We start from the raw sequence: 16198 nt of genomic DNA, 5'->3' as shown, positions 1-16198 counted from the left end.
TGGTTGGCTGATGGTGTCTACACTACGACATTTGTTGATGGTTCTTCGACTAAGACAGTGGTGTCCTCTTACGCAACTGCTGATGCTACTGGTAACGATGTGACATCCGCTTCACTTTCAACGTTGGATGTGTCTTTGAATACTGTCGCCTCTATAACAACTCTATCTTACGAGGGAGCTGGAGCGATAGTTAACAGCAATGGTCTGGTCTCTTTACTCATCTGTGTCCTTTGTGCTTTCTTCTAAGCACTTTCGTTTCTTTTTCAATTCTTAGATACTCTATTAATGATCAAGAGATTTGCAATAGTTTCAAGCTGTTGCAGTCTTTTTGATGCATTATTATTGTTTGCCGTTCTGCTGATTTTTGTTCTATTCAGCAGATTTATATATTCACTGATTGCTCAGTTATTTCAATATATGTTTAGCTTTATTTCGTTTATTCCTCTTTATCTTAAGGAAATAATCACCGAGTTAATTGTGAGTGGAAAGATAGACTATGTACGAGATGACATTCATCAACTACCAATGGTCAAATATATTTAAGGTTTAACCATCTTCTCATACTTTGAGATGTACTCGTTGTCCATGTCGCCTAATATCCAGTTGTTTACAGAATTTTGACCGGTGAGTGAGTCAGAACTTCCTTCGTGGCATAAAGCAGAAAGTTTTATCGATGTATCACAGCCCTTTGGAATAAAAAATCGTTGGTAGTCAACTGTGAAAGGCTTGAGCAGCGACCTGAAGGGCACTTTGTATTTCATATTCAATATCGATGCGATAATTTCCAGGAGGTCATTTGATTCATCGACAGTGTATAGTAAGGAACAGCCGTGTTCCAATGCCACGGTTCTCAACGATTGTTGAATGAACTCATGTACCATTTGATCCAAGTCGATGTTGGAGCCTCTGTTGATGACTAAAATCAGCACATTAGCCTGGTCACGGTAGATACCATCAAAGAAGGATAACCAGGTACACAAATTTCTTAACCAATTTGCGGGTGATTCGCTGTAGTCAAACAATGGTATAAATACAAGATCTGTACTGCTCACATTTCTCAAGATTCGTTTCAGTAAACTTTGGCACGTCACGTCTCCTTCCAGAACAGTATAAATGTTCAGAGTCGAAAGCAGTCGCTTTGATGTATCACGATACTGGATGTATGTATAACCAAGGTATATATCGTTCACGACTTTCTCAGTTGGTGAAGAGCCAAAAGTGTCATTATGAGGATATAACTTTGATATGTACTTCTTCTGAGTTTGGGCAGAACCTCCAATCAATACTACCGTTTTGACTTGTGGTATACTGTCTTGTGATTGCTTAAGTACCTGATTCCATACACCCATTATGAATTTATCGACGAATGAACTCGTATTAGACCTACGTTCAGCGTTGACACAACATTTTGTTGTTAAAGCGTGTCCGTCGGTATGGACAGCAGTTGTATTGGTGTGCGGATGTATCAACTTTCCGCCAGAAGGCTTTAGACTAGTGGTCACTACCAAGTTGGCATTGTTAATGATTTCGTGATAATTGTATCGTTACAATGATATGCTTCTAAGAATTTAAGGGGTGCTCAAGTCCAATGTGTATCTGAAATCTAAAACCCTTCATTTCAGCTAAATCAGTCTATTTATAATCTCCCAAGTTGTAAATACCAATGTCGACTTCAGCCTTTGCATCGTGATCAGAGATTGAACCATTACCAACTTTTTGATTTTGAGCTCTAATCTGTTCCAGCTCTTGCAAATATCCATCTTCAACACCAGTGACGTAGTTCCCTGTAAAGACACCAACCTCGAAGCCTGTCACATCCTTGTTGTAGGAGTTGACACAGTCGATCAAATCGGACAAATCTTGGTAGATCACTTTATCAGCGTGGAGTATTTCTGCAACCTCCTCTTCGGTTCTTTCATAGGCAACAAGGGCCTTTGTATCGGCTAAATCGATACCGTAAATGTGGTTATATCTAATAGCAGGTGCCGCAGATGCAAAGTAAACCTTCTTTGCACCTGCTTCTCTGGCCATTTGAATGATCTCTTTTGAAGTTGTACCTCTAACGATGGAATCATCAACCAACAAGACATTTCTGTCTTTAAATTCAGATTCCATAGCGTTTAACTTTCTTCGAACAGAAGAAACTCTCTTCTTTTGATCTGGCATGATAAAAGTTCTTCCAACATAAGTGTTTTTCACAAACCCCTCACGATAAGGCAATCCCAATTGCACTGCACACTGTAGAGCGGTATTTCTTGCTGTATCTGGAACAGGGATGACAACGTCAATCAGTTTTGAAATGTCTTCATCTTTGAATACTTTATCCTTAATCTTATAGGCAAGTTTGTCGCCCATAGCCAATCTTGTACGATAAACAGATATTCCATCAAGAACAGAATCAGGTCTTGCAAAATAGACGTATTCAAAGATATCTGGAGTGTATTTTTCAATTGGAACAACTTGTCTAAACTCAACGTGTCCATTCTTCTGTATTATAACAGCTTCACCTGGTAAGATATCTCTAAACTTCTTGAAATTATGAGCTTTCAAAACAACCGACTCAGATGCAACCATGTAATCTACGGTGCCATCACTGTTAGTACGTTCACCAAACAAGACAGGTCTAATACCGTTAGGATCTCTAAATGCAAACAACCCATACCCGGCAATCAAACCTGTACATGCATAAGCACCACGACAACGTTCCATCACACCTTGAAGAGCCAGAAAGATATCATCGTTGTTGACTCTGGCCTTGTTGTACTTTTCCAATTCACTAGCAAAAACGTTCAACAACAACTCCGAATCTGAATCAGTGTTGATATGTCTATGAACCACCTCGTCAAGGTAGACTCTGAGTTGCTTTGTATTAACCAAATTACCGTTATGTGCCAGGGAGATACCGTAAGGGGAATTTACGTAAAATGGTTGAGCCTCGGACCCAGCGGAGGAACCCGCGGTTGGATATCTGAGATGGGCAATACCGAAGTTACCAATCAAACCAGCCAATCTATCCTGAGTAAAGACGTCTCTAGCCATACCATTACCTTTGCATTGGTAAAAACGACCTCTTGGTCCAGAAGTTGTGATTCCGCCAGCGTCTTGACCACGATGTTGTAGGAAAAGACAGCCATCAAACAGCTCTGGTCCAGACTTTGCATTCTGATCAGCAAGACAGAGACCTAGAATACCACACATCGATAAAATAGATTATAGATCACTTTCTAAAGAAGACACAGTTAGTATTTTGAGCAGGAGTATATTCATGAACAACATCAGAGCAGAAGAGTGTATTCCAAAAATAAAATCAGTAAAAGAAGAAAACGTATCCTCAATTAATAGATTAGGAAGTCTAACGTCTAAAAAATTTTCCTTTGGTTCATCATCTAGGAACCACATCCTTCTTCTGTAGATACTGCGTGTTGGTAGAGCGTAGATTTATTTACTCACAGTTAATAAATGACGACAATAGATGAGATTCTATATCATTTCTTCTCCTTTCAAGAACCACCTGAAACCAAAGAGAAAGAGGAATGAAGGGCCAAAAAGAAAATTATATACTCCTCTTGAAAATTTTCAAAGAGGAAGCTGCTTGGGGCAAAAACTATTACTGTTTGTGGTTCGAATCAATTAATGCTCTCCCCTTTAAAAGCACTAATTTCATTTTTTTTTGACTCTGGGCCGATCTGCCCCCACCATTAGAGCCAGGAACGGGCAACATCATCCAATGGGAACAAACACCTTTCAAAAATGGGCGGGGGTTTAGTTCCATCTCCAGAGTTTGACACTTTTCTGCCTATATATCCTTACTCCAATTCCATATAAAAGGACGTATTACACTATGACAACAAGTCCGGTCTTTGCACATCTATTGCCTAGAAACGGAGCATGGAAACGTGAAGTTACAAACTGGCTTTCGGAGGATGTTCCATCGTTTGACTATGGTGGATTTGTTGTTGGTGAGACCCCAGAAACTGCAACACTCTGGTGTAAACAGGAAGGTGTCGTTGCTGGTATCCCATTTGCTCAAGAAGTCTTCAGCCAATGTGAGTTGGAAGTGGAATGGTTAGTTAAAGAAGGTGAATACTTGACTCCTAAGGGGAAAATTGCCGTGGCCAAAGTTCGTGGTAAAGCTAGAGATATCCTGTTGGCTGAAAGAACTGCGCTGAACCTATTGGCAAGAGGGTCAGGTATTGCCACCAAATCTCGCAAGACCATCGAACTTGCAAGGGAAGCAGGGTACAAAGGGATCATTGCAGGCACTAGAAAGACCACGCCGGGGCTTCGAAGATTAGAGAAATACTGTATGTTGGTTGGAGGATGTGACCAACATCGTTACGACTTGAGCTCCATGGTTATGCTAAAGGACAACCACATCTGGTCAACCGGCTCCATAACTCGCGCAGTGACAAACGCAAGATCCGCTTGTGGGTTCGCAATGAAGATTGAAGTTGAATGCCAAAGTGAAGACGAAGCTAATGAAGCTATTGCCGCCGGTGCTGATGTTATCATGCTTGACAATTTTACCAGTGAAGGGTTGAAAATTGCCGCTGTAAACATCAAATCTAAGTGGGCAAATTCAAAGAGCTTCTTACTAGAGTGTTCTGGCGGACTGACGTTAGATAATATAAAGACGTACCTCTCAAACGAAATTGACATTTACAGTACTTCCTCTATCCATCAAGGTGTTGGTTACGTTGATTTCAGTTTGAAAATTGACCAGAAGGATTAGTAGTTTATGGATATTTGTATATAATTGTTGCTTTTCTTTCGTATAATGGCAAAAGATGTATGGTTTTGAAGATGTTTTTGTGTAATTTGACGTGACAGGAGAGGAAAGGAGAGGGAACCGCGATTGTTGTTATTGTTTATAAAATAGTTTGAGCAGCGAAACTCACTATAGTCAGAAGGCCATATAACGATGCCAGAATCGTGGCAAGACCTTCAAGACAATAGCAATGATATAGACAACTCTGAAATTCAAGATGAAGACGAAGAAGTAAACGAGTATAAAGATCCGGTTGAGGAATACACCGAAGGTATGTCGTCGTTGTCAGCTTGAAAACACAGCAGTATTCTTGAACCCATGGACTAACTCAGACAAAAGGCTCGAGACAGATAGAGGCACTTGGATTGATGGACATAGGACCTATGGGATCATGGTCTGTGTCTTCTTTCAAACAAGGTTGTGGCGTGAAGGAACTTCGGGAGGATACGCCACTATCATTTTGGCAATCAGATGGACCTCAACCGCACCATTTGGATATTCATTTTAGCAAAAGGGTTATAGTGTCCAGGGTTTCAATCTTTACCGATTACTCGTTAGATGAATCGTACACACCTTCAAAGATCCTTGTGCTATCAGGAACAGGATTCCATGATTTGGTTGAGGTTATGACTTTAGAACTTGATAGACCTAGCGGTTGGAACCACGCAGTATTCACTGAGATCCAAGGAAACAAAGAAGGGTTGAAGACCTTCTTGATACGTATACTTGTTGTATCTAACCACCAACATGGGAAAGATACACATTTACGATCAGTGAAAGTATATTCACCGCAGACGACTCACACATTTGACACCAGCGTTCTTGGTCCATTCACTAGTCGTGTTTTACTATCAGAATCCACAATTAGGTGAATAAAGACAAATGTTCTCTACAAGTATTGATACTAAAAACAAAACATGTATTCTGATTGATTGTCTAGTTGTCATTTATCGGAAGAGCCATTAGTCTCTTCTGCCCACTTTTTCGAGTACTGTTTGTATTTAAATGGTTCATCACAGAACCTCATGACTTTCTCCATAAGGTTCTTTGGTGGACGGTTCCATTGTTCTAATTTGGATTCGATGGCATTTTGATCATCGCCCAGGTAGAAGTTCTTCTGGAAAAATGATACAAGGAATGGGATGCAGGTTAACCCTAAAGCCGGTGCGAAGAGATAATAACTAACATCAAAGTAAGCCATCTTAGCAGCCTCTCTTTCCGGTGAATCAAACGGTAAGGCGTAGATATCCATGACGGAGCCATATAAAGTGAGAACTTCGGTATCGTTCACAGACGATGGCATATAGTGTCTCAAAGCTGCTGGCATTTTCGTCTGCCAAATAGCTCCAGCAACCGCAGAACCAATGGCATTACCGATAGAAGACCATTGGGACAACAGAGCAATGACCAACGCCATATCCTGATGCGGAACGGAGGCTTGGGAAGCAACTTGAGACCCAACAACAGAGCATGCAGCTCCCATACCAATCAAGATCTGAGTCCAAACAAGTGCAGCAGTTGATAAATGATCATAACGGGCCCAAAGTGTAATTCCCATAGCAACAACTTGAAGTGCTAATCCAAAGCATTGTAAGTATTTTGTACGATGGGTATATCTCTGAATAACACCAACGACGACACCGAAGAAACATGATGCCATGGTGAAAGTGTTGTTAAAGTATGTCCAGTTTTTATATGACCAATTGAAACAGACTAACGCATAAGATGAAAGGTAGAGAAGACGTATCATACCGCCCAGTTGGTAAAAGAAGTCAATACATGAAGCTGTCATGAACGTTCTGTTAAGCAAAACACGTTTTGGCATTGATGGATGCGGAGCAACGTAAAACTCGTAGAAAGTGTATGCAACTAACAAGACACCGCCAACAACAAACATAGCGATCAAAGATGGATTTTTCCAACCCTTTGAAGCAGATGTATAAAGTGAGAATGGCAATAGAAGCAGAGCCCATCCAAAACCTAGAAGAAGCAAACCAAAGAAATCGCATTCAAGTGATGAATCCCATATGAGTTGCATTTTTTCTTTAAAAGATCTCTTTGGACGGTCCACAATCGCTCCAAGAGCTGCTTGAGTTGCTTTAGCTTTGTGTTCTAGCCATGACATGACTAACAATGCAGGACCAACTGTCGCTGGCATGATTATACAGAACATACCATAACCCCATCTCCAGTTTCCGTTAAGAACAGCTTCAACAATCAAGCCAGTGAACCACGCGTTGATGAGATAAGGTGTAGAAAGAAGGCCAAGAACAAGACCTCTATATTTCAATGGGGTGATATCACCGGAGATAATCGTGTTCAAAAGCCCAATACCAGAAGAACCAATAGCGATAAATACAGATCCGGCAGCGTATGTAGTGACATTGTTTGAAGCAGCAGCCATTACAGAGCCCAATGTGTAAAAGACAAGAGCTAATGCGTATGTCCATGGTCTTGATGTAACATCTGCAATCTTTGCAATCCAGATTTTCGACACTGCACTAATGATGGAATCAGCAACACTGATAGTTGATAACAAAGAGTGGTAACCGAAAGCAGATGTAGCAGCGGGGGAATAATTATATGTGGTGTAGGAGTCGAAGGTGGACACCCAGGAAATAACCACAAGAAGCACAAAGAAGTAAATTCTCAACCGTTTACCCTTCTTGGTACTATCCATGGATGCCTTAACCCAATCCATACGTTGCACACCACGAGACTTGAAGTACTCTGGTTGTGAGTCTGAGCTATTCTCATCATCTACGGATGGATGACTGGAAAACTTCTCGAGATCTTTCTCAGCAGGCGTGGTTTGAACAGGAGCCTTCTCTGAGCTTTGCGATGACATCTTCAGAAGTACCCTTTGAATCGGTAAAATCCTTCATAGAGTTAGCAATGCACACATAGCTGTAGGTGATGAGTAGTTGGCTTTATAGATTTTTTTGATATGAACAAAAAAAGTTTAATGTGGTGTGTGAAAACTTTAAATGAACCAAAAATGTTTGAAACCCGGTGGTTTGGTACTTTGGTTACCGTTGAGGAACTTGCAGCTGCAGGAAAAAGCCTAGGTCATAATCTGCGGCGTATGTAGCAATTTTCCGACGAATCAGGATCATTCATTCATGGACCACTGTGAATGGATACAATATACTTCAGGTATCCAATGGAAGTATTTTACTTAGAGAGAATTAGAAGCTTTTTAAACTGTCATGGCTTACCTCGGCGGAAATCCTACACAGTAGAAGTCTTTCATATATTAATCATCGACATGCGCGTAGTTCCCTAGAAATCAAGGCGTTTATGAACTACCGAAACAGTGAGACTAAGTGCGGAATCTCCATGGGAATACAGTTTTCATCAGATTCTAAGCGCTGCCAAATAAACCATTGGAAACCTAACATCTTTGCAGTTTATAGAACCGGTTACTGACAAACAATGAACATGATTCTGCACACCCTTTTTTCTGGACAACAATACTAAAGTGTATGGTTCAGTAAAATGCTAGGCACGCTTCTATGTATTGATCAATCCACTTCAAGCGCTGCTATTTTCTGAAAAAGATTCTTACTAGCTTTAATGAAAGTTGCACCATCACTATTGAGCGCCCAGAGTTTTAAGAAGTCACATAAACGAATCCCGAAAGTTGACTGTTAGTTCTGTATATCGTTAAGTGGTGTGGGCAAATCATGTGTCAGCCCGATGGGTTGATTTAGTCACTTCATTACAGACCCCTAAGTTATTGGTGGTGTCCCTCCTTTACTCTTATCTGATTATCAGTTCAATCAGCTATCAACTGGCTGAGAATGTTTGACTGTGACGTACATCAGACTAGTCCAAAATTTTCACTTCAATCCGATCGTTTTGTGACATGAGTTTCGTCAATGATGAATACTTGAAACGGCAGATGAGCTCGATCGACCTTGTTAGTCCACAATTGGGTGCGCATTGCGACGGTGTCTTTTCGAGGTGCGCGCGCGTTGGCGTGCTGAAAACAAAAATCCGACAACGAGAGCGAAGACCGTGACTAGATTGCTGAATTGGGGACTAATCTAACCAAAGTTGGATCCGCTTATCGGGATTATAAACATTTAAAAGGCCGATCACTGCTAAGCGCGCGCGCACTGGGAGGCGAGATTTCCAACAAATCTATACGCGACATCAACATAATGAGGTGTAAACTCTATAAATAATCCAGGCTTTGATGAAGGGTGTTATTTTGAAAGCATCACAACTGCAAGCGGATCCTCATGCTGGAGGATACTTCTTTGGCGACTCGGAGATGTGAGTTGTTACTTGAAGTGGTTTCCGAGCATTGCCGAACGCCCGTCCATATATCCCATATCACGATATTGAAAACATGAAGTTTATTTATTACCTGTGGCTTACTTAGCATAACCGTATATGAACTAGTCTTATGAAATGAAACCAAGAAACTCTGTTTCATCATATGAAGAGTCTTTTAATTGTATAATCCCATACTTTATCAAACACTTTGTCATCGTTCTCAAAAGCCTTCAAACTTTGAGTTAAGTAGAAGTTATCTCTGTCAGAGTGAAGCGTCGTTCTGGTTTCCAGTTTAATATCCCAGTTATCCGCCTTTCTGCCCATTTCATAGCGCCATTTGTTTTCAATGAAGCCACTGAGCGGATCATCAGATTTGATTGTCAAATTATTTTGATTCCAACTCCCGTGATAAGTTCCTGTCAATTCACCATAATCAACAATTTTGACACACCCAGAGTCGTGTGTATCAACTAGACTCCACTTGTCACTTGAGTAGTCATATGATACTGTTTTGGAGCGGCCGTATGGTTTTACAAGTTCATTTGGAATTCCTTTCATAATGGTTGGGTTTTCAAACACGGGAGAACTAACCTGATTATTACGATTGAGTAATGGAAGAACAAGTTCGCCTTTCTCAATCTCAATCGTTGGAATCTCAGGGGTTGGCCAGTTCTGTGGCCAATCGCATGTCGATATTGCTACCCTCAACTTATGGCCTTTTGCAATTTTGATGCCAACAACATCTAGCCGAACTTCCACGTCGTATTTTCTTCCAGGCTCAAGCCATTCTGGAAGTTCATCAGAGTTTCTATGTGTCATGTTTAACTGTCCCCATGATATCAAGACAATTTCGCCATTGTGGGGGTATATGTCTTCAACTTTGACAGTAACATTGGCAAACTTCTTATTGGAACTCAAACAGAGTCTCATAATGGGTTCTCCCAGTAAGCACAAATCGTCATCGAAGGCAGAAGAGTCCCACGTAGTTGTTTTGGAATCCTCATAGCGTTGATCAGCGGGGAAATCACCGAAAAACCCCAGGGGGCAGAAAGTACCTCTGAATAATCCATGGGATAGAACACCAGAGACATGTTTCTTGAGCGTACAAGGGTCTCTAGATAGTGTTCCTTCTTGCGTCAGAAATAAAGGTAGATTGGTACTCTTATTCGGCTCGGAATTCAAAGATACCCAATCACCTTCTCTAAATGTATAGGAGTCAACAATTGACGTTGGATGCTGGATATAAGCTGTAAGCTTTGGTAAATCCAAGGAGCTCTCCTCTTCAGGGTTTAGATACTTTCTCAACCACTTCAGTGCCAATTGTTGGAATCCGATCTTTGGCCCTGGCTCAGCAATTTCTGGGAATTCATGAACCCAAGGTCCTATGATTCCACAAGTTGATTCATTTGGTAAGTTCGCAACCATTCTAAACACTGCAGATGTATAACAATCTCGCCAACCGCCAACAGCGAGAACAGGTATTTGGACTTGTGTATAATCCTCGTTTATGGAGCCTTGTTTCCAATATGAATCCCTTGTTTGGTGTTCCAGCCATGTCTTTACCATCGGCTCTGAATTGAGACGTTGAATCCAATTTGTTCTCCATTCTTCACCAACCAATCGTGGATCTTGTGGGCGTGGTGCCAGCACTCCCATTGTGGATCCCCACCACGCCATCTCTGAAGCAAAAAGACACCCGCCACGATAATGGATATCATCTGCGTAACGATCATCAGATGACATCAAGCTTATGATTGTCTTCAAAGCAGGATGTTGACGTGCAGCAATTTCCAAACCGTTAAAACCAGCCCACGACTTTCCAAACATAGCAATATTGCCATTGGACCAAGGCTGAGAGACTACCCAATCGAAAGCAGCCAAGGCATCGTCTTGTTCTTGCTTAAGGTATTCATCCTTTAAGACTCCATCAGAAGCACAGGATCCTCTCATGTCAATTCTAAGCGACGCAAGTCCACCGCCAGCAAACCACGGATGTCTTGTTGAATCCCTGAGGATAGTCACATCGGTTCTATAAGGGAGATACTCAATCACACAACCAACAGTGAAAAGAGATTTCAAATACACATCTTCTGGTATCCACATATTAGCTTGTAATCTTGACCCATCAGGCATTGGTATCATCAAGTTCTGAATATTGATAACCTTGTAACGTAATACATCATGATCAAGAACAGCAGTTTCGTACTTCTTATTGGTATTTCTCACATTAAAAGCCATTGTAATGGTAAGAAAGTATTAGAATACCCCCAATCTCATGATCTCGAGAGCGTGTACCTTGAAGGAAGCAGAGATCAGTCAATTTATCTCCCTCAGGGCTTAACACCAACTTTGTAAACCACCACAGCTTCTTATCCAGTCGATCGTAAGCCAGCTCAAAACACAGAATCGGGTATGTGACACCGAACCACCTTTACGACATGAGTGATAAGCTTGAAACAGCCAATTGTGAATAGATTTGTCCCTATCGTTTCTTCCCTCACTGTAGAAGAAAAGTACAGCCATGGAGGGTAAGGTCGGCATTTAGCGGCTAAACCCGATGCAAGCCTGGAAAGTGTGTAGAAACCAGTGTTGTGAGGAGGGAAAATCGCTTCCGGCTTCCGACCTTCATTATGACGTTTTGGCAGCCTGATAGAGAGATAAGCTCTCAACATCGGGTAATTTTGCATTGCTGTTCGAAGGTTGACTGTTTTTTACGATGATGATGACAATACACCATTGGAAGCGTTCTCTTCAAGATGTTTGCGTGGAACTAAGAAGGTTCTCACGTAATGATCTCAACGTCAACTACGTCGCCGGCCTTGATAAGATCAATCAACAGTTCTTTACATTTATCATTAACTGTAACTCGAGGTGGAAAAGCATTGTTGCCCTAAGCGACACACCAAAGGGAGAATAAAGAGAATTGATGCATGTCTGCTCAAAGTAATGATGTTTTGAAATTGGAGGACGAAATGTGGGTCCGGTGGGCTCGGTGGGGAGGCGCACGAGTTCTCTCTCAACTTCCCTTAATCATCCCTTGAGTTTTATCTTTGGATGGAACACTCAGAATAGTGTTATCAGGATTGACATCTTCAAGGCTCGTCGTCAGTTGTACATTCCCGTGTGACTTCTCTCCATAGACCACAACTTGTTCAAGTGCCCTTATAAGATAGACTCAACACCCACTCAATCACAAGATGAAGAACTAGAAAGCCCTGCAAGGATGGCTGACTTTAACTTCGAAAAGCAAAACCTGCCACAAAAGGTTGTACAAGCGGACTCAAGTCTTGATATTGAGACTGGAAGGGTGTCACTACAGAGTGAATATGTCGAAGTTGAAGGCAATGACCCTATTCTCGCTGAAAAGATTCATCTCATCAATGATGCTATTGATGAAATTGGATTTACATGGTACCATGCAAAGTTATTTTGTATTGCAGGCTGTGGTTACTCCATAGATTCGCAAATGGAAATGGTTCAAGTAACTGTTAGAGTGTACGTGGACTACCAAATGCTAGGTTCTGGCTTCCCAATATCAACTGAGATCTTCTATGCAGGGCTCATTGCAGGGTCTATTGTGTTTGGTATGGGATGTGACCTCATTGGTAGAAAACTGGTGTTCAATTCCTCCATTTTACTCACTTCAATTTTTGGATTTTTCACTGGAGGTACAGATAACTACCCAATGTACTGCATCTTTATGTTTCTATCTTCGATGGCTGCAGGAGGTAACTTGGCTACAGATGTCTCAGTCTTTCTAGAGTACCTTCCTTCGAGGTACCAGTGGATGAATAGTTCCATGGCGTTATTCTGGGGCATTGGACAAACCATCGCAGCTTTGATTTCTTGGGCTTTTATCCCAAGTAACTCTTGTGCTGGACCTGAATACTGTCCTTCTAGTATAAACAGAGGATGGAGGTACTGCTGGTACGTCAACTCTGCAATTTGTCTACTCGCTGCTCTAGCTCGTCTCTTTTTTCTGAAGATGGATGAAACACCTAAGCATTTGGTTACCACAGGAAGGGATGCGGAAGCTGTGGAGGTTCTACAAAAGATTGCCAACAAGTACCAGCGGACAATGTCATTAACACTCGAGCAACTGGAGTCATGTGGACCCATAAAACAAGACTATTTTGATCCTTCCAAAGATGGTTATAACATAAAAGCACTGGGGAAAGCAATGCTTACGAACTTGGCGATCTTATTCCAGAGCAAACGTGTTGCAAGATCAACCATTCTGATCATCCTTTCGTGGGCCTTTATTGGTCTGTCTTACTCAACGTTTTACAACTTTATCTACGTCTATATTGCTTCCCATGGAGGTGACACAGCAACCTCCACTTATAACGCTTACCGGAATAACGTTTTAGCCAATTTTACTGGAATTTTCGGTCCCATCCTAGCAGGGTTTACCATTCTGATTAGATTCAAAATGTTCAGCAGGGAGTTTGTTTTTGGAAGAAGAGGAACGATGATTTTCGGTTCACTGGCATCAATGGCTATTCTGTTTGCGTATACTTCTGTGAGAACTGCTGCTGGTGATGCAGGTTTCAGTGCAGCAACGTATTTCTTTACCAATGTTTATTATGCTGCGCTGTACGCATATACACCTGAAGTGTTTCCAACAAAGGCAAGAGGTACAGGTGTGGGTGTATGCTTGATAGCTGGAAGAATATTTGGTGCATTTGCCCCTGTGATCAATTACTTTGGTGCGCAGTCGGGTAGCTCAGTTCCGATTTGGGTCTGTGGTGCTGTTATAGGCTGCCTCTCGATTCTTGCGGCGTTGATGCCATTTGAACCATCACTGAAGAGAACTGTGTGACTTCAAGCCATGTGTAATCTTTCCCCTGAAGCCTCTGATATGTTTATTTCCAGGTGTTTTTAACATGCTTGTAACTGTACACATAGTTGGTGTCCTTATTGCCTCAGGGGTTGTTATCCACAGTTATAGTCTTGGATGTCGTGGACTTCAAAGAGAGAAACTAATGTAGGTCAATAGGTGATCAATCTTGATACTCTTCACAACATATGTTTATGGTAAATACAGCATGTTCTGCTTGGTTCTGATTGTAACACTATCTTTAAGTACTATTCGAGAATACGTCATTCAAAATGACAATTCTCAATTTGATTCTACTGTTATAATGTCGTTTCAATCTCAGCACCAAGTTAAAGTTCCAATGGTTTTCATGAGAAGCTCAAAATATACAGGAGAACCGGCTGCTTGTCCTTCCAGGGGTGTATAGTTCTTCAAGTGATACTGTTTTCACCATGGTCATGAGGTAAGACCAATTCACAAATACTTTCCTCTTTGATCTCTGAACATGGCTTCACAACGGAGCTCTCAATTCTCTGATCTAAACGTGATCAGAGAAGTACACTGCTTCTTGGAGTTCTGAAGTACTTTTTGTTTGCTGTATTCATTGGGCCTTAGGAAAAGAGCACAACATCAAGAAGCTGGGTGGTTTGATCGATACTGAAACGTCTTCATAGAGTTAGACTTTGGTAATTCGTATGATTCCAATATGTTCCGAATGACTGTAGGTTGCTCATTTGTTGAAGAGTGTCGTCAATTTAACAGTATCTTTCAGACAATGGGTTTCATCTCTCTGACCTTTTTACAGTTAAGCAACGTCAAAACCTCATAGAATATCTCACTATAACTGCTCAGAAATGATTAAGATGTAGCCAAATTGTGGTCTACTTATCATTAACTGCTCAAAGTTCAACTGTGATGCTTGAATACAGGTACCTGTTGTTACTCTTGACTTTTGAACTTTGACATAACCAAACCTATCAATCACCAACACATCAGTTTTGCCAGACTTTTCACTTTGAGTCGCACTGCCTAGTTCATTATTTCTGCATCATGTGGTGTATGTCTTCCATGATAGATTCACGCTGATGGTATCTTGACGAGTATAAATCGACCGTTGTTGATACTCATTGGGTCTTTGTAACTGAAGTCATCCAGTCATGACCACATTGCGCTGATCTCACATGCAATGCATAGTCGTTTGTTTATTTGTATACAACAAAGAGTTATACTAACTGTACGTCAAGTCGATTGTCTATGGATCAAAGCTGTTGTCATTGAACGTTGAAGAAGTAGCTATCGTTGTTGTGTTTCTATGGTTTCACATTTGTTGACTCCAAACATCCGAATATCTTAAATTTCCGGGGGTTGAGAAAAAAACATCAACAAAGCAAGGGGACTTATATCAACACACTTTTTCCATTAACAGTTCAAGCATTGAGTCTTTGGAAGATGATGGTTTTAGGATGGAATGCTTCTCTGTATCACATAAGGCTAGTGCAAATGACTTGAATGGCTTTGAGTGATTGTGAAAGTCACAGCAACAGCACTAGAGGAAGAGATGAGAGTTTTAAGGGGTTCAACTACTGTACAAGAATTGGTCTTCCAATGAGAGCTTTGAAGTTTGACACGTGTATCAGAGGATCATATGGACCGCCATTATTACTTTCTCACCCAAGGAACTGGGTAAAAAGCTACCACTCTGTCTCATGCATAAAGTATAGACATGTCTCTTTGGCTAAAGATTCTACAGCTAGGGATTAACACATCTACGTATTTGAATTGGCATTTCCATTGGTTCTCAACAAAAACAAGTTGATGAAGCTTACACAGTAATGGTATGGATATCATTGTCTTTCCACTTTCAGGCTTTTGGTTGTGCTTCTTGGTATTGATCCGTATTTTGTTGTGTGTGAAACGCAAACTTGATATGGGTCGTGAGATAGCGAAGTCTTATACCACACAATTGAGAAGTCAACTACATATAGATGATGCTACATTAGCCAAGCCATGTCTATGTTGTGTGATTGGTGTGGAAGCTTTCTCATCACTCTTCATTGAGCTACACCAACTCCCAATCAAACTTGATGATGTTTACAGTGATTCATGATGATACTTATATTCTCGGCACTCAAGCTCAGGAACATCTGTAAGTTTATCATGGAAGGTTCTCTCAGAGCTGAGCTGTAACATGATCTCTGGCTGAATGTTGTACAATTCTTTGCCAAACAGTTCTGTTCGCTATCTGGAGATAACAGTTGTCACAGGGACTCATGAAGAAGATGATTTCTCAACACAATACAAACCATAGATAGGCCACCCGATACTCA

The 16198-nt window shown here is 41.2% G+C and overlaps 8 protein-coding genes across 8 annotated transcripts; 4 read left to right on the top strand and 4 right to left on the bottom strand.

Annotated features, from left to right (window-relative positions):
* Nucleotides 1–423: 423 nt before the first annotated feature.
* On the bottom strand, nt 424–1349 carry CYBJADRAFT_192618 (uncharacterized protein; the record flags this gene model as incomplete). Its single annotated transcript, XM_020217451.1, has 1 exon — nt 424–1349. One exon carries the CDS (start codon nt 1347–1349, stop codon nt 540–542), a length of 810 nt encoding a protein of 269 aa, XP_020067688.1. The 3' UTR covers nt 424–539.
* Nucleotides 1350–1632: 283 nt separating this feature from the next.
* Nucleotides 1633–3198, bottom strand: ADE4 (amidophosphoribosyltransferase; the record flags this gene model as incomplete). Its single annotated transcript, XM_020213095.1, has 1 exon — nt 1633–3198. The coding sequence occupies one exon, from the start codon at nt 3196–3198 to the stop codon at nt 1633–1635; it is 1566 nt and encodes a 521-aa protein (XP_020067687.1).
* A 576-nt stretch (nt 3199–3774) lies between these two features.
* BNA6 (nicotinate-nucleotide diphosphorylase (carboxylating)) lies at nt 3775–4803 on the top strand. Its single transcript, XM_020216060.1, has one exon. The coding sequence runs from the start codon at nt 3842–3844 to the stop codon at nt 4730–4732; it is 891 nt and encodes a 296-aa protein (XP_020067686.1). The 5' UTR covers nt 3775–3841; the 3' UTR covers nt 4733–4803.
* Nucleotides 4804–4886: 83 nt separating this feature from the next.
* DOC1 (anaphase promoting complex subunit DOC1) lies at nt 4887–5658 on the top strand. Its single transcript, XM_020213223.1, has 2 exons — nt 4887–5039; nt 5108–5658. Exons 1-2 carry the CDS (start codon nt 4922–4924, stop codon nt 5638–5640), a joined length of 651 nt encoding a protein of 216 aa, XP_020067685.1. The 5' UTR covers nt 4887–4921; the 3' UTR covers nt 5641–5658.
* A 37-nt stretch (nt 5659–5695) lies between these two features.
* On the bottom strand, nt 5696–7676 carry CYBJADRAFT_170085 (MFS general substrate transporter). The gene has a single exon (XM_020216059.1). The coding sequence runs from the start codon at nt 7614–7616 to the stop codon at nt 5712–5714; it is 1905 nt and encodes a 634-aa protein (XP_020067684.1). The 5' UTR covers nt 7617–7676; the 3' UTR covers nt 5696–5711.
* Nucleotides 7677–9140: 1464 nt separating this feature from the next.
* Nucleotides 9141–11531, bottom strand: CYBJADRAFT_170084 (CocE/NonD family hydrolase). Its single transcript, XM_020216058.1, has one exon. The coding sequence runs from the start codon at nt 11288–11290 to the stop codon at nt 9212–9214; it is 2079 nt and encodes a 692-aa protein (XP_020067683.1). The 5' UTR covers nt 11291–11531; the 3' UTR covers nt 9141–9211.
* Nucleotides 11532–12275: 744 nt separating this feature from the next.
* On the top strand, nt 12276–13874 carry CYBJADRAFT_133162 (high-affinity inorganic phosphate transporter and low-affinity manganese transporter; the record flags this gene model as incomplete). Its single annotated transcript, XM_020213094.1, has 1 exon — nt 12276–13874. The coding sequence occupies one exon, from the start codon at nt 12276–12278 to the stop codon at nt 13872–13874; it is 1599 nt and encodes a 532-aa protein (XP_020067682.1).
* Nucleotides 13875–15258: 1384 nt separating this feature from the next.
* CYBJADRAFT_170080 (uncharacterized protein) lies at nt 15259–15975 on the top strand. Its single transcript, XM_020216057.1, has one exon. It carries the CDS (start codon nt 15381–15383, stop codon nt 15630–15632), a length of 252 nt encoding a protein of 83 aa, XP_020067681.1. The 5' UTR covers nt 15259–15380; the 3' UTR covers nt 15633–15975.
* Nucleotides 15976–16198: the final 223 nt, after the last annotated feature.

The sequence above is a fragment of the Cyberlindnera jadinii genome (genome assembly GCF_001661405.1).
Source record: "Cyberlindnera jadinii NRRL Y-1542 unplaced genomic scaffold CYBJAscaffold_32, whole genome shotgun sequence".
Lineage (NCBI taxonomy): Eukaryota > Fungi > Ascomycota > Saccharomycetes > Phaffomycetales > Wickerhamomycetaceae > Williopsis > Williopsis jadinii.
The sequence above is the reverse complement of the archived record's forward strand: the minus strand, read 5'-3'. Positions and strand labels throughout refer to the sequence as shown.